This window comes from Gopherus flavomarginatus, chromosome 4 (assembly GCF_025201925.1).
Source record: "Gopherus flavomarginatus isolate rGopFla2 chromosome 4, rGopFla2.mat.asm, whole genome shotgun sequence".
In the NCBI taxonomy this organism is placed as follows: Eukaryota; Metazoa; Chordata; order Testudines; family Testudinidae; genus Gopherus; species Gopherus flavomarginatus.
The window spans coordinates 29,457,494-29,475,201 of record NC_066620.1 but is presented as its reverse complement, the minus strand read 5'-3'; the positions used below and the strand labels follow the sequence as shown (position 1 = coordinate 29,475,201).

Genomic DNA, 17,708 nt, shown 5'->3' with positions numbered 1-17,708 from the left:
AGTATGGCTAAATGGCAAATTGCAAGAGCTTAGTTGAGCCATACAGAGATCCAGAAAACAGCAGTGCAGCTCGAACAGAAAAGTAAGCAATGTCAGTGAAATGTAAGGTGTAACTAGAGTGTTTTGATGGATGAGCAACTAACCATACCCATAACACAATGAAGTTCATGTAGATGAGAAACAGGAAGGCTGCAAGAGGAAGTAGCTATTGACCTAGCACAGGCAAAAGGAGTAAGTAAAAGGCCATTGTGAGGCAGCTGAAGTATTGCTTTGGTCATGGCTACACTGGTGCTTTACAGCGCTGCAACTTTCTCGCTCAGGGGTGTGAAAAAAACACACCCCTGAGCGCTGCAAGATACAGCGCTGTAAAGCACCAGTGTAAACAGTGCCACAGCGCTGGGAGCATGGCTCCCAGCGCTGCAAGCTAAACCCCATGAGGATGTGGAGTACGTGCAGCGCTGGGAGAGCTCTCTCCCAGCGCTGGTGCTGCGACTACACTCACACTTCAAAGCGCAGCAGCGCTCCCGTGACAGCGCTTTGAAGTTTCGAGTGTAGCCATACCCTAAGTATCAGTTGTCCTAGACCATGATAGTGATATACCTATATTTTTTACATACGAAAGATGAGGCAATGTTTGAAATGTCAAATATGAAAGTGCTGGCAGAAACTGACTCCCAGAGATACGACAACCCTAGCAGATTGGCGATTAGGCAAATCTTTCCTATCAGTTATTCACAGATGCTTAGTCTGCATATCCTGTATGAACCTCATTCAGAGGGGTAGCCGTGTTAGTCTGGATCCATAAAAGCGGCACAGAGTTCTGTGGCACCTTGTAGACTAACAAACGTATTGGAGCATGAGCTTTCGTGGGTGAATACCCACTTTGTCCTGTCTGTGAAATTTTCCTCTGAATGAGCGTCGCATGCATCTGACAAATTGATCTGATCCACATAGGAATTGCTACTGGGTCTATGGAAATATGCATATTTTCATGACTCAGAAAACCAAATACTGGTTCAAGTGTAACTGTTGAGCAGTTTCAATGTGCTATTAAGTGATCGTCAACACACCAGTGACTTTGCCCAAAGGCACACACTGAGTTGGGGTACAGCCAAGATTAAAATTTAGTCATTGTACCAGCCTGACTTTTCTCTGAAGCAAGCTGGATAAATTGTGAGCAAATGCTGAAAGTAAAAAAAAAACAACCCACATACTAGATGTTTACAGTTGTTGTATGAATAAGGGAGCGGTGTTGTTCTTTGAAAAGTGACTGAGCAAAAATGTATCATAGGGCTCCTTAGTCATTTTCTCTTATTGATATCCATACTAAATCTGGTCAGTTTGGGAGTAAAAGGATAGGGGTTTTTTTCCCCACAAGTGGTGAAGCTGCAAACACAACCTTCAATCTGTACAGTATTATTCTAGTGCTAATTGTTAAAGAAAACTTTATCACCAATTAACTTTTTTTAGTGTATTTGTGTGGAGATGTCTTTGAAAGAGGAATTCCCTTGCTTCTGGTGCTGCAATTACCATGTGGCTGCAGAGGAGTGAAGAGTCACACCAGTCCACAATGCTTTGGCTGCTCTAATTTCATAACAAAAATGCTGCATGGATTACACACTTTCGGAATCTGAGTGTAGTAATATTGAGTGCTACTACAATCTCGTATTTGAAAGACTTGTGATGCCTTTGTGATGGAAGCTGAAGTTTTTAAGGTTGTTCCTAGGTCTCAGCAATGAACAGTTCAATCATTAAACTGCTTTTGCTAAATATTTTTTAATTATTCCAAGCAGCTATAACGATTAAAAACAAACAAAAACTTTTGAGAGAGTCAGTAATCCTAAAATGTAACAGCATTTAATTTGTGAATCTGTAAAATCATTTCTTTACACCTTCCTTCAGGAATGTTCCCATTTTAACACAACTGTTAAAACTCTTGTTTGGAATTTTATGCATTGTGAGTAAGGCTTTGTATTTTTTTTAAATGACCACAGGAGGTTTCACATTCACATTGAATAACCAAATGAACCAAGTAACACATTTTTAAAGTTCACTATTTTTTAAAAGAACACATTTAATTTGCAAAGTTTTCTATCCATGAAGTGCCTTTGAAAGAATTTGCAAATAGGCCTCCCACCACTGTCAGCTTTCTGCATATGGTGCTATAAACTTCCATCCTGAGGAGGGCTTAACACAAACACTTTTTCCAGATCTGACACGGTCACCCATTTTCTCCTGATACTACTCTTAATACTGTCACATATTCCAAAATGTTTCCTTCAGAAAGAACATACATACTGTTATACAAGCAATTATCTGAACCTCCTGTTTGTCACTGACATGAACCATCTATTAACGGGCGGAATGTATCTGGCTCATGGAGGTAGCAGGTCAAGGCCAGTATTTAAGCTCAACTCTGAGGGATGATATGGTTACAAAGGACTTTTGGGGGCGGGGGGGGGGTGGATTCATTAAAAAATACTGCTATCTTCTTGTGTTCCTCCCTCTCGTTGAGTCTGTGCTTTATAGTTGACTACGTATACAGTAAAAGTTTAGTAAATTACTTTGGACAAGAGTCCAAGACCAAGAAGCACCATTTCCCATCTTTTACTCAGGAAGAGCTCCTCGGAGATGTGCTAATTGTACATAATGAATGACAGATAAAGCAGTAAGAAGAGATTAGGTTAATCTGGCAACCATTCATATGCTGTTTAGAAACATGTATGTGACATTAACAAAAATAAATAGAACTGAATGAAAATTCAAATGGAACATTTTTGTCAGAAAATGCCATTTTTTCAAAACCAAATCTTTCGACAGAAATTGTCTATTTCAGTGAAATTTAGTTTTAAAAAAGTCTAAACTACGACAAACTACCACATGGAGTGGAAATGCTCCATTTTGAAAATGCTCCATTTTGAGTTTTCATTCCAAAACAACTTTTCATTTTGGTATATATTTCATACTATAAACAAATGTAAAAAGTGAAATGTTTGACCCAAACCTGTGTGTGTGTGTGTGTGTGTGTGTGTGTTTGTTTTTTTTTTTGTTTTGTTTTTTTTACAGGAAATCTTGTTTTTGTTCCAAAGCAAAACAAAATTTCCTGAAAAATGGAAATTCTGGTTCCTGCCCATCTCTAAAAAGAAGGTAGCTATTGGCTATAAAATATCATAGAAAAGAGAGAAGGCAAGCATTATGAAAATGTAATGAATATATATTTAACACAAAAGTGCTTGAGGAAGCTTAGTGATTTTTTTTTTAAATAAATGGAACTATTGCCTTACAATACTCTGCAAAAGATCAGTTTGTCAGACACATAATAGGGACCCCATATAGTCTTAAAAAAAAAAATAAAAAAAAATTAAAAAATCTTTTCTGTATTAAGATAATGTAACCATGTTGGGTGAGCATTTTCTTTGCCTGTGTTGTAATGTTGGCCTTTCACGTTGATTGTATCCTGAATAAAAATAATTGTGTGATGGAATGAATTGCTAAATGGTGATTTGTGAAAAATATTTAAGAGCAATAGTGTCTATCAGGAAAACATTTAAATAAATATGATTTGTCTATGTTTATGTGGTTTGGTTTTTATATATAATATACTCAGAAGTAATGCTGTATTATTATATTGTATATGACAATATTAATGCATGAATTTATTTTTCAACAGTCAAATAATTGTTTGAAAACCCGTGTGTCAAATAAATTTGGTTATCTATTTTCATTGATCTTATTTTTACAGTCAAGTTAGTAGAATCAACAAGTTATCCTGAAAAATTGCTGGACCAACTCCGTATCTCTCTCAAATTTCCAAAGTGCTGAACTACATAAGACAGATGCTCGACTGACTTGTGTAATAAATATATGTATTATAATCTGGTAGTCTTTTCAAGACAAAACACCAAAATTCTTTAAGTCTATAAGCTTTATTGATACTTGGTTTTTTTGTTTTTACATTTCACAATGCATTCCACAGACTTAGTTCAATACAGCTTAAACCACAAATGTATACATTTTCATTTGTAATTACTTGCATAACAATGCTCAACATTTTCAAACATATGAGGAATTAGATATTTGCTCCACAGATTATGTTTGTGCAACACGGTGTATGCTTTAAGTTTTGTGTGTGTGCAAGTTCATTTGTTTTTTAAATAGATGGTAGTGTTTCTAGAAATATTTTATTTTTCAAATTTGTGCGCTATGGCTAGTCCTAAAATCAGTCCATTTTCTGAAATATCAAGCACTGTGGAGCAGCTTAAAGATCTAAGCTTTGTGAAATACTATATATATATATATATATATATATATATATATATGTGTGTGTGTGTGTGTGTGTGTGTGTTTGTATATATATATACCATATATATATATATATACACACACACACACACCCACACACACACGCAATTGATAAAACAATAAAATCACAATACAGCTACACTCATACCAAAAAGCCACAGTTTTTCAAACTTGCTTAATGGTATATTCTTCTAAACATCTCATTTTAGAAAATCTGCCTTGACCTACCCAGACCATACACAGTGCACAAAATGGGAAATATTATCCTCCGCTCTACCTTGAATGCAGAAAGACTACCTCTGATGAAGCACAATGTACAGCTTTCTCAAATTTTTTGCATTAGCTGGTGCTGCACACAGGAAAAACAAAGATGATTAGTTTTAAATCCATACATAGCAGCTTACAATACTTAAGATGATGAAATACATAGCAGTCAAAACAGGTATTTTTCCTCAAACACTGTGCTGCTACAATATAAAGATCTGTGAAATTGCACTGCAATGTCAAGGCTTTGCTATTCCCTGACCCTCCCCATGTAATTCAAATGAATATTTGACCCCTGAAAGATGAACTCCTATTGAGCTTCAGGCTTTTTACTCAGTTTTGCGTTTCAATCCAGGTATTTTAGCTTGGATCCTGAAAGAGTGAGAGAAAATTAAAAAGGTATTTAAATGTGGAAATAAAGCAGTATTTATAGCATAAATGTAGCCTTGAAAATGTCAATGTTTACAGATAATTATCATAGATATATTAATTTGCAACAATAAGAAAATTGGCAGTAAAGTTGCTACAACCCTCTTCACTCAGTCCTGCTCTGCTGAGGGCCTAAAGTCCTCTGCATATAAATCCACTTATCTGGACTTCTATTAGAATTGCACGATTCAAACATTTTCCATCAAATATTTTTAACTGACCTGCAAGGAATCAGTTGATTCTGTAAATCTCCCACAGTTTTTAAGTAAGTTTTTTCCTCTTGATGACTATATATAGCTTCTTTAACATACCCAAGGTGTTGTATGTACATCAAAAAGGCTATACAAGCTAGTTTGAAACAGCCAACATAAACTCACTTAGTCACTGCATCTCTGGCAGTCTTGTTCACAAATCCCAAATAATGGTCAATTTGAGCCTGAAATTTAAGAGAGAAAACAAAAAAGTTAGCTGTTTAGCTTTACTGCTGCTAAAGGCTGCTTTACTACTTGCAAGTCATCACTGTTCCTTTTCTAATTTGTTTATGCTCCATTAACTGCCCTGAAATATTCTAAGACAAGCAAAGAGCCCATTTTTTTGGTTTATTCTGGGGTTTCATATGATTTTTTGCAAATCACAGGCATAAAACTATTCTGCTTGCATCTCTATCAGCCAGTAAATGAAACAGCTCAGCTTCTAGTATAAACAGTGCTGTGTGGTGAAGGAAGAGACTTTCCCAGAATAATAGCAGATGGACAGATACTGAGACTCACTGTGAAAAGGAAGCTGAATCAATACATCCACCTGCAGGAAAATCTCACTTGTCTTTGCCCCTCCCAGCCACAGGCAACACAAAGTGACAGGATGGTGAAACCCTTGTTCGGAACACAGAAAGGCCTGCTACTGTAGGTTCCTAGATTCTAACCAGCTCGTGCAGTAAGTCACCATCACTATTTGCTTTTGAAATGTATGTGATGCAGTAGGGATTAATATATATGTACACCTGCAAATACCATGATCAGTATATCCTAGTGTTGCATGTGTTTCTTCCATATAAGTAGTCTAATTCTTAGCAGCTCAAACTATCCTTTTCTTCAGACTCCTCCCACACAGAGTGCACAACCAAGACTTTTGTATGCACAAAAACAAATGTACTGTTCACGCTTCTGGTTTGCTTTATTTTGAGGAACTACTTACACTGACAGCTCCAAAACAGGTGGTAATTTATACGTTAAGAGTTACAACCGTTCTTTGGCTCTTCCTGACAGTGCAGTATTGGGTCTCTGTATATGTATACTGTTAGGAGCACAATGCTCTGAACAAGTGAGATATCGCAGTTCCCTTCTGCTATTCTCCACATATACCTGGACAGTTACTAGAGCTCACATGGCACTTTGAAGGGGGTGATAACTGAATGCTGAATGCTGGCTGGCACATTGGAGTTTAACAGGTTCCAAACAGTTCAGTCTGCACATGCAATTATGTGCTCTGAATGGCAACTGGCTTTACTCCTAGTCACTATGCCATGAGGATGTTACAAAAAGTAGTTTATTACCACTGAAATAGAACAGCCAAGCTGGATTGCATAAGGATGGGATGGAGCCCACCATAAAAATGTATATTACTAGTTACACATTATCACCAGTAGGAGTTTCTCACCAGTGGTTCAGAAACTTCCCTGGAAATTGACAGTAAAACTGCTAAATCTCTCAGCTTCTGCTAAGGCAGAGTCTCTCTTGAAAGCTCATTATTTTGGTACACTTGATCACTCCACTGCAGAGCCCCGTGAGCTCTGTCTTTTATAAGAAAAAATTCCTTTGTAATGAAAACAAGGTCTATTCCCCTCTGACTATTTGGACAGCAGAACCTATGAGCTGCCAACTTTCAAGAACTGCAAGCTTTTGATTAATTTACCTCAAACATTTGGACTTCCCTCCAACGTCAAAACAACCTCAAACACCTGACAATCATTTGACCTGTAGGCTTAGCACAAGGAATACCATCATGACTATCAGGATAAGACGGTTACTCACCTTTGTAACTCTTGTTCTTCGAGATGTGTTGCTCACATCCATTCCAGTTAGGTGTGCGCGCCGCGCGTGCACGTTCGTCGGAAACTTTTTACCCTTGCAACTCCAGTGGGCCGGCAGGTTGCCCCCTAGAGTGGCGCCGCCATGGCACCTGATATATACCCCTGCCGGCCCGTCCGCTCCTCAGTTCCTTCTTGCCGGCTACTCCGACAGTGGGGAAGGAGGGCGGGTGTGGAATGGAAATGAGCAACACATCTCGAAGAACAACAGTTACAAAGGTGAGTAACCGTCTTTTCTTCTTCGAGTGATTGCTCATATCCATTCCAGTTAGGTGTATCCCAAGCCTTACCTAGGCGGTGGGGTCGGAGCGAGAGGTCACGGTGTGTAGCACTGCGGAGCTGAAGGCCGCGTCATCTCTGGACTGCTGGACCAGGGCATAATGGGAAGCGAAGGTATGAACGGAGGACCAGGTCGCTGCCCTACAGATCTCCTGGATGGGCACGTGGGTAAGGAAAGTTGTTGATGATGCTTGAGCCCAGGTAGAGTGCGCAGTCACGTGACCCGGAGGAGTACGAGTCAAGTCATAACAGGCTCGGATACAGGGCGTTACCCACGAGGAGATCCTTTGAGAGGAAACAGGTAACCCCATGGCCCGTTCCGCTACTGCCACAAAGAGTTGGGGGGGTTTGCAGAACGGCTTGGTTCTCTCTATATAAAAAGCAAGCGCTCGACGGACGTCCAGCGAGTGAAGCTGCTGCTCCCTGCGAGACGAGTGGAGTTTTGAGAAAAAGACAGGGAGAAAGATGTCCTGGTTGACATGAAAGGCTGAGACCACCTTGGGGAGAAAGGCTGGGTGCGGTCTCAGCTGGACCTTGTCCCTGTGGAACACCGTATAGGGGGGATCTACGGTGAGAGCCTGGAGCTCCGACACCCGTCTGGCTGAGGTGATGGCCACCAGGAAGGCAGTCTTCCAGGAGAGATAGAGCAGGGAGCAAGTCGCTAATGGCTCAAACGGAGGGGACATGAGCCGGGTGAGAACTAGGTTCAGGTCCCAGGTAGGGGTAGGGCGTCGAACCTGGGGGTAGAGACGCTCCAAGCCTTTAAGGAATCTCGTCACCATAGGGTGAGAGAACACCGAGCGGCCATCCTCCCCTGGGTAAAAGGTGGAGATGGCTGCCAGATGAACCCGAAGAGATGATATCGCCAGGCCCTGCGCCTTAAGGGACCAGATGCAGTCTAAGATAATGGCAATAGAGACCTCAGCGGGAAGGAAACTGGGTTCCACACACCAGCAGGTGCAGCGCTTCCATTTCGCTGAATAAGTCGCTCTGGTGGAAGGCTTCCTGCTGCCCAGGAGCACCTGCCGCACTGGGGTAGAGCAACGGTGCTCGGATCGGGTCAGCCACTCAGAAGCCACGCCGTGAGGTGCAGGGATTGTAGGTCTGGGTGACGTAGCATGCTGTGCTCCTGGGTGATCAGGTCCAGGTGAAGGGGCAAGGGGACAGGGTCGGCTAGAGACAGGTCCAGCAACATGGAGTACCAATGTTGCCTGGGCCATGCTGGAGCTATCATGATCAAGCGGGCCCTGTCCCTGCGCACTTTCAGAAGGACCTTGTGGACGAGCGGGAACGGAGGGAATGCGTAGAACAGATGCATCGTCCAGGGGATAAGGAAGGCATCTGCTACCAAACTTGGTTCCCGGCCTTGAAAGGAGCAGAACATCTGGCATTTCCTGTTCCCTCGGGACGCGAAGAGGTCCATCCGGGGACATCCCCACCTCTGGAAGAGCGAAAGGGCAACGTCCGGGCGAAGGGACCACTCGTGGGAAAGGAAGGATCTGCTCAGATGATCCGCCAGCGTGTTCTGAAGGTGGGATGCGATGAGGTGAATTGAGTGGGCTATGCAGAAGTCCCAGAGCCTCACGGTCTCCTGACACAGGGCAGAAGACCTCGTGCCGCCCTGCTTGTTGATGTAATACATGGTCGTTGTGTTGTCGGTGAATACCAAGACACAGCGACCTTGAAGTTGAAGATGGAATGTTTGGCAAGCAAGGCGGACTGCCCTCAGTTCCCGTACGTTGATGTGGAGGGCTAATTCATGAGGTGACCACCGACCTTGTGTCCGTAGGGTTCCCAGATGGGTTCCCCAACCTAGATCTGAGGCGTCTGTTGACAGGGATACCGAAGGCTGGGGCAGATGGAACGGCAGCCCCGCACATACCACGGACTGGTCCAGCCACCACCTCAGGGAACCTAATATGTCCTGAGGAATGGTAACAACCGCGTCCAGAAGGTGCCGGGCCAGACGGTACTGACTGATGAGCCAGGACTGGAGAGGCCTCATGCAAAGCCGCGCATACCACGTGACAAACGTGCAAGCCGCCATGTGGCCCAATAGAGTTAGGCATGTGTGTATAGAGGTCAAGGGTGCTGTCTGCAGTCATCGTATAATGGCCGTCAAGGTCTGGAACCTTGATAGAGGAAGAACGGCTCTGGCCAGAGTCGAGTCCAGAAGGGCTCCAATAAACTCTATCCTCTGAGTGGGGATTAGCGTTGACTTTTCTATATTGAGGATGAGACCCAAGTTTTCGAAGAGACTGCTGACCATGCGGACATGGCTGAGGACTTGTGCCTCTGATGACCCCCGAATCAGCCAGTCGTCGAGGTATGGAAATACATGTATGCGGCTGCGACGGAGGTGGGCGACGACTACAGCCATACATTTGGTGAACACCCTCGGGGCCGTGGAGAGGCCGAACGGGAGGACCGCGAACTGATAGTGGCAGCAGTTGATCACGAACTGAAGGAACCGTCTGTGCGGCGGGAAGATGGCTATATGAAAGTATGCGTCTTGCATGTCGAGGGCGACGTACCAGTCTCCAGGATCCAAGGATGGGATAATGGTCCCCAAGGATACCATACGGAACTTCAACTTCACGACGTATCTGTTGAGTTCGCGCAGGTCGAGGATAGGCCTGAGGCCTCCCTTGGCTTTGGGGATCAGAAAGTAACGGGAGTAAAACCCCTTGCCCCGCTCGGCTTCTGGAACCTCCTCTACGGCTCCTTTGTCGAGGAGCGTCCGCACCTCCTGAAGGAGGAGTTGCTCGTGAGAGGGGTCCCTGAAGAGGGACGAAGGAGGGGAGCGGGAGGGAGGGCGCGAAACAAACTGCAGATGGTATCCAGCTTGTAATGTGCGTAAGACCCAACGGTCTGATGTCAGTCGGGACCACACTGGGAGGAAAAACGAAAGACGGTTGGAGAAAGGCGGGAATGGATCCGGGAGGAAAACTGGTGCAGCGCCCTCGGGCGCACCTTCAAAATGAAAGCTTTGGGCCAGAGGGAGCCTTGGAGGAGCTCTGGTTTTGCCCCCCTTGGTTGCCCGATTGTCTACGCTGGCCATTCCTACTTCGGCGTCTGGCGAAGTCCTGCCTCTGGCGAGGCTCAGGGTAGGGCCAGCGCTGCTGTTGACGCCGGAAGGGTCTGCGCTGGGTGACTGGCATATTCATCCCCAAGGAGCGCATAATGACCCTACTGTCTTTAAGGCTTTGCAGCCTGGGGTCAGTCTTGTCCGAAAACAGGCCCTGGCCTTCAAACGGGAGGTCCTGTATGGTACATTGGAGCTCCGGAGAAAAACCAGAGACTTGTAGCCAGGAAATCTGGTGCATGGTCACGCCAGAAGCCAGGGTCCTGGCGGCCGAATCTGCGGCGTCGAGAGATGCTTGCAGGGAAGTTCGTGCCACCTTCTTGCCCTCGTCAAGGATCGCCGCAAATTCCTGACGTGCATCGTGTGGAAGCAACTCCTTAAATTTGTCCACTGCCGCCCTGGTGTTGTAAGTGTAGCGGCTAAGGAGAGCTTGTTGATTGGACACCCGAAGTTGGAAAGCGCCCGCAGAATAGACCTTTCGGCCAAGCAGGTCCATGCGCCTCGCTTCTTTAGACTTTGGTGCCAGGGCCTGTTGGCCGTGATGCTCCCTCTCGTTCACAGATTGTACGACGAGGGAGCATGGGGGTGGGTGGACATAGAGATACTCGTACCCTTTCGAGGGCACTATGTATTTGCGTTCCACGCCGCGTGCGGAACTGATGCCGGCGACTGCCAGATGGTAGTGGCATTGGCCTGAATGGTCCGTATAAAGGGAAGGGAGACACAAGTGGGAGCATCTGCAGACAATATGCTCACCACCAGATCCTCAATTTCTGAGACCTCCTCGGCCTGTAAATTCATGTTTTGCGCCATGCGCCGGAGGAGGTCCTGATGCGCTCTGAGGTCGAGCGGAGCAGGGCTGGTGGATGTTGTTCCAGCCACTGCCTCATCCGGGGAGGATGATGAGGAGACGCCCGGCAGGAGCGGATCTGCAGGATGCTCAGTCTGGAGCAATGCTTCCGTCTCTGGAGGGAGGTCAGGATCCCGCTGGTGAGACAATCCCTCCTCTGCAGGAGACGGGGGAGGATGAGACAATGTGGCCTCCGGAGCCCTGTGCTCTGATGTTGTTGGACACGGAGGAACCTGCTGTGGCCTTTGGGCTTGATGATATGCCCAGGGGGTCCAGAAGCCCCACTGCTGTGGTCCATGCTCCTGAGGAGGGGGATCCTGGAAGAGAGCAGTAGGCCTGTCAGCGTCCATAGCGTACGCGCTGTCTGTTTGAGAGGAGATAGACGGCTGTCAGGATGGCCAAGGTGGAGCCGAACGGGACTGACATGGGTCCCTCAGTCTAGACAATGGCGACCTCCTCGGTGCCGGGAGTCATACCGGTGCCGGGATCAAGACCAGGACCAACCACCAGCGCGGTGCCGGGAGGTCGACCAGGATGTCGAATGCCGACGATGGGAGCGGCTTCTCGAATCTCGGTGCCGGTAGCAGTGGCTCGAGCCAGAGCGGTGCCGGGAGTATCGGGACCACCGTGAAGAGGACCGGCACCGCGAGTATGACCGGTACCGCCACGGAGAGCGGTGCCGGGACTGCGAGCGGCATCCCGACCGAGATCGTCCATGGTGCCGGGATCTTGATGGGGATCGGTGCCGGCTCGGTGAACCCAGAGATGGAGCTCGCATGGCCGTGGGCTTGCCCTTTGACTGCAGAACCCGCACCGGAGGCACCAGGGGTTGAGGTAGCATAGGCTCAGTCAAAGCAATCAGGTCCCGAGCCGAAGCAAATGTCTCCGGCGTCGAGGGAACCACTAGCTTGACCCCGGATCTTATGGAGGAGCTGTGAGGGACCGGACTCGACGGACCTCCTGGGCCCGGAGTCGACGGAATCCCTGGCATTGGTGCCGTGGCAGTAGATGGTGCCGGACGGTCCGTCCGCGTATGCTTAGCTGGAGTGGCAGACGTCAAAGGCCTTGCTTCAGGGCCCGGTGCCGGGGAAGGCCGGTGCCGCGGCGTTTTGCCGGTGCCGGAGCAGAGCTGGCACTCGGCGTCGAGGCTGGAGGGTTAAGCGCTGCTTCCATTAGGAGGGTCTTTAAGCGCTGATCCCTCTCCTTTTTTGTTCTTGGCTTAAATACCTTACAAACGCGGCACTTTTCAGAGATGTGCGATTCCCCAAGGCACTTCAGGCAGGCATCGTGGGGATCGCTCGTTGGCATCGGCTTCTTGCAGGCCGAGCACTGTTTAAACCCTGGCAAACCGGGCATGGGCCCGGCGCCGGGGAGGGCTAAAGCTCAAGCCCGCTAACTATATACAACAAGTACTACAACTAACAACTAATACTAAAAACTCTAACTATTAGAACAACGAGACAATGGAGAGCTAGGGACCTGGAGGACAGCTATGCAGCGCTCCACAGTTCCAACGACCGACACGGCGGTAAGAAGGAACTGAGGAGCGGGCGGGCCGGCAGGGGTATATATCAGGTGCCATGCTGGCGCCACTCTAGGGGGCGACCTGCTGGCCCACTGGAGTTGCTAGGGTAAAAATCTTCCGACGAACATGCACGCGCAGCGCACATACCCTAACTGGAATGGATATGAGCAATCACTCGAAGAAGAACAGTCTGATGCAGAGTGCACAAGCAGAGCCTTGTTTGTCTTCAGCATGTCTCACTGGGAGCCAGGATGGACTGGGATTCATTCAGTTCCTTTGCATCCCTTTGCCCTCAGAGATTGAAGTGAGGTTGGGCATTTTGAAGGGATTATTTTTATACTTTCAGAAAGCAACAAGCAGCTGGTGATTTAAATCAGTGGGACTAGGAAGCCTGCAGCCACGGTAAGTTGGCCCTGGAGGAGGACGACTGACATGTGACTTCCCTTCATCTTGTGGGTACTTCCTTCTTTTCTAGTGCTGAGTGATCTTTGCTGTGCAGGTGGGTTTGAGAGCAGATGAAGGGAGCATCCCAAAACTGCCCTGTATGCCTCAATGTATTTGGTCCCTGCTGCCTTCTTCACTGCATTGCCCCTTTACACTGGTCTTTATTGTACAGGTGTTTTTCAGAAGAGAAGGAAACCCTGTGTCAGTGCTCACCCTGGTCAACTACTCTATGCCCTGATGGATCCAATTCCTGCCTAGTACTGCTAAAATCTCCTGTCCTTCCAGGCAATTACTATCTTCAACAGACTTACCAGAGGAGCATTAGACTGTGCCAAGCTCCCCCTACATGTGTTAGCCAGTTCTACAGGTCATAAGGGCTCAGGGATAAATGTCTGGAATGCCAGCTCCAAGGTGGCTTCTCAAAAAACTATATAAAGTACTTACTGAGATTTTACGTAACTCAGATATTGCTACTTTAGTACTGAACAAATCAGGATCAGAGGGAGAGAAGGTGAAATCATACTAAGCAAACCTCTCTTATAATTACTGTTTGCTGGGAAAACCTTCACATATTTCCTAAATGAGAGGGGAGATGCACAATGCACTATGGGCTTTAATTGTACTACTCATTGGAACACTGTCAGGACCCTGCACTGGCAATCTTCAGAAACAATATCAGGTGTTGAGGTTAAAGGTTTAGGAGACTAAAATCAGATTTCTAGTTATTCATTCTTAAGTGTTTCTGACTCAACGGGAGTCATTTTTAATCAGATATTAAGCACTCACCTGATGTCTCTCATAAATAACAGGAACACTGAAGAGTGAAATCAGAGCTGGAAAGGAACAGAGAGGGTTTAAATACAAACAAGATACAGACGCCACTCAACCAAAATTTAAAATTTAAATTCACGGTCTGACGTTTTTTAGAAAAGGCAAAAAAAGAACTAAATCAAAATGCAAAAATGGTTAGGTTATTGTAATTTAAATGGATCTTATAAGAAAAAGCTGCTGTGTAACAATACTGTATTAGTTACAATTCAGGTCTTTGTCATCCCGGCGGAACATGACAGTAACCAGTTTTGCATCATCATATAATTTATACAAGGCACTGCAATTTGAAAGTAAAAACTACAGACAGCCTGGAAAGCAATGAGCAAAACTGAATATAACTTTTTAAATGATGTTGCTTTGTCCTGAAAGTCAGCAACCTAAGGACAAACAATGAAATTTAAAAATACTATTTTTATAATTCCACAATCTAAAAAAATAAAATAAAAGATCATGCAACACCCTACATTTTGTTGTACTGCAAGTAGATGCACACAGCATTTAAGAGGCTTCAATACTTTTCCAGGATTATTTTGCAAGTCAAAGTATTTAACACAATTTAAAGCACTTACCCAGTATCAGTAATGTCAGACCATTAAACAAAGCACCAACATATGTGAATACCCACATCAACACTGCAAACTGAAAGAACAAAGGTCTGTTAGGCCATAAACAGTCTAATCAAGATGTGTTAATTAGAACGCTACGGGAGGTGCCTTTAACAAAATTACCCTTCTCTGAGGCAGGGCTTCGCTCCAAAGCCCTGCTCTGAAGGCATGTATAAAGCCCAACAAAACGTGAGTTGGTGAAATTAAGCTGGTTACCCCTGTACAAGAGTCAACATCACAAAAAGCACCATTACAACCACATTTTTGCTGGCTTGACTCAGTACGGAGGCCAATAATTGAATGATCTGTAGACTGAACTGTTAGAGTTGGTAATGTGCCAGGGCACAGGCCTGTTTGAAATGCAGCGTGGAAGAAATGGCAAGTTTATTTTCCTTCTTTTTTCATTTTAAATGAACAGTACAGATACTTTTACAAGTGTGGATTCACTTATTAAATATTCATAGTAGGAAGGGGTCAAGATCATCTTCCATTTTATGGCACAGAACATTTAAAGCATAAAGCCTTAAGAATTAAACGTACTGATGAAATTTTAAGGTTACAAAAAAGCTTTAAAAATCTGGACTAACAAAAATTTAGAAAATAAGTCTATTCTGGTAGGAAAAAGACTCTTGAAACTCATGTATTGCGGTAATTTCTGAGTTATGGGCATAATATCCATAAACCACACTGCAGAATTAATCTCTCTCTCACTCACAGAGTCTGGACCAAATCCTCTGCTTGTGCCCAGCCATACTCTCTGCACAGTAGAGTGCATCAGGAAGGCAGGACTTTGTTTGGACTTGGAGCAGTACTGCTGATAGAAAGGTTTGCCTCCCTGCTTTACACAGAGCAAGCCCAAAATTATGTAAGCTCTAAATCTACAATTTTTTAAACTTTTGTCAACTTCACTATTTATACTGCAGAAGTGGCAACCTCAGGACCCTATTGTGATACAAACGTTTATAGTAAAGGACAGTCCTTACCCTGAAGGACGTGGCACAAAATCATAGTAACGTAAAGTGAAAAACCCGCTATTGCAGGAACAAGCACTTTCTAAAATTAAATAGCATATACCAAAGACACTAGAGCCCAGCTTAGCCTCATATCCATATATTCGTCTCTTTTATGCTGAGGTACTAGATAGAATAAGGAAGTTTACTGATCCCAAAAAGTACCGTATCTACTTGTTCATAAGTCAAATTTTTTTTAGCAAAACAGGGAAGCACCAGAGAAAGGGGTCAGCTTATGAACGGGTACAGAGAGGGAGAGGTGGGACATATCCCCTCCCCCCAACAGAGGAAGCAAGGAGAGGCAGCGCAGCCAGCAGAGCCAGAAGGGAAGAGGCGAGGCCAGAGTCTCTCCGCTTCTGGCCTCGCTGCTCTCCCCCAGCCTCCAAAGCAGTTGCAGCTCTGGGGCTGGCAGGCTGCAACCGTGCTGCTCGGTCCTGCCCCCCAGAGCAGGCTGTGACTGCACCACCCGGCCTTGCCATAGCACACTGCAGCTGTGCCGCCCGGCCCAGCCCGCTGGAACACGCTGCAACTGCGCCACCTGGTCTGGCCAGCCAGAGCAGGCTGCGGCTGCACTGCCCAGACTGCCAGAGCAGCTCCAGCCAGACCAGGGACATTCTCCCCTGGCCCTCCCCAGATAAGGTGGGAAGGGACGGGATGGGAAGAGTGTGGGGATCCTGGGCTTGGGGTGGGGTCGTGTGGAGGGTGGTCACAGGGGTTACTCCCCTGACTCCCAGCTTCTTCCCCCCAAAAAATTTCCCCACCAGCTGCTGTTCCTGCCCGTCAGGGTAAGCAGCTGGCGTTCCGGGACACTTTGTTTACTTAGGGTTACCTCCATGCCTGCGGATACTCAAGGTAAACAAACCATCTCAGCCCACCAGCGGCTTATCCTGATGGTCCGGGAGCCTAAGTTTGCTGACCCCTGAAGTATAGGATCGGCTTATGAACAGGTTATAAAAAAATGTCCATGTTTACTTATCCATCTTGGGGAGATGGCTTATAAATGAACCGGTTTACGATCAAGTAACTGCTGCTGTTTTTTCTTAGTAAGATTTTTTAAAGCCCTTTATTTCTATGGCTCCAAGCCAGAGCAAAGCATAAGCAGTCCAAAGTCTATCACAAAGATAGTACTGTTCTTCCTGCATGGTTCCACACAGGAAAGAATGAATGCATAAGATCTAAAGTTCACTGTCTACATGAGTTTCAGTGATAGTCTTGTCTTCTACTGTAATCCTGATGGGTGAGCCAAGTGCCATAAGTAATTCTTTACCCACTTTATTCCAATTATTAGTAACTGATTACACAATACAAGTAATTTGTAATCTAATTTAATGGCAAATTAAAAAAAAATTGGTCAGTTTCTCCAAGTTGTTTTACTATGAGCTAGTTCAATTAAAGTAATGGGCTCCATCACTCAAGTAACAACATGGCTCCACAGTATTCATGTCCTAACAGAAATGTTCTTTATCGCATGAGTTTTGGATGAGTCACTATATAACCATACATTCAATACAATAAAGTTCCCTTCCTTGGCTTTTCCTGGCAAGTACTGTACAAAGCTATTCTTTGAAGTTATAACTGAAAGAATTCCTTTGAACTTGACCATATACAGTACAAATATTTTAGATGCCATTTTAATCCATCACTGTTTAAATCAAAACACCTCCGAAATGATTACACATAGATTTCACTTTTAGCATAAGTACATATGATAAACTAGACTATTCTCCTGTTCTACTTTCAAATTCAATAATATGGAATATTATGTAAAAGCATAAATGTAATTTTCTACACCCAAGATGTTTATTTAAATAGATAAGCCAATGTCATTTGTTCACCAGGGCCCTTATTAGGCATAAAACCTCAATATCTTAAAGTTTTCCTACAACAGAAACTACTTCAGAGCCATGAAATTTTGTAAGCTGACTTTCCAGTTTATTGATTTCATACAAAGCCTGCATACAATAAAAAAGTGCATTATGTTTAAGTAGATTAAAGCTT

The 17,708-nt window shown here is 45.1% G+C and overlaps 3 protein-coding genes across 9 annotated transcripts in view; 2 read left to right on the top strand and 1 right to left on the bottom strand.

Annotated features, from left to right (window-relative positions):
- The window catches only part of EML6 (EMAP like 6), a 371,399-nt gene extending 368,939 nt beyond the window's left edge, over positions 1-2,460 (top strand). For all 3 annotated transcript variants that reach the window (XM_050951702.1, XM_050951703.1, XM_050951704.1), the window contains one exon: positions 1,471-2,460. In XM_050951702.1, the coding sequence (XP_050807659.1) occupies positions 1,471-1,495 (25 nt within the window). In that variant the 3' untranslated portion in view covers positions 1,496-2,460. The remainder of the gene's footprint in view (positions 1-1,470) is intronic.
- RPS27A (ribosomal protein S27a) overlaps positions 1-17,708 on the top strand; it is a 391,102-nt gene that overhangs the window by 165,468 nt on the left and 207,926 nt on the right. The gene's annotated exons all lie outside the window — the stretch shown is intronic.
- Positions 4,391-17,708, bottom strand: part of RTN4 (reticulon 4) — a 95,339-nt gene continuing 82,021 nt past the window's right edge. For all 5 annotated transcript variants that reach the window (XM_050951770.1, XM_050951771.1, XM_050951772.1 and 2 more), the window contains 4 exons: positions 14,665-14,734; positions 14,051-14,097; positions 5,373-5,431; positions 4,391-4,938 (listed from right to left, as the gene is read on the bottom strand). In XM_050951770.1, coding sequence (XP_050807727.1) covers positions 4,896-4,938; positions 5,373-5,431; positions 14,051-14,097; positions 14,665-14,734 — 219 coding nt within the window. In that variant the 3' untranslated portion in view covers positions 4,391-4,895. The remainder of the gene's footprint in view (positions 4,939-5,372; positions 5,432-14,050; positions 14,098-14,664; positions 14,735-17,708) is intronic.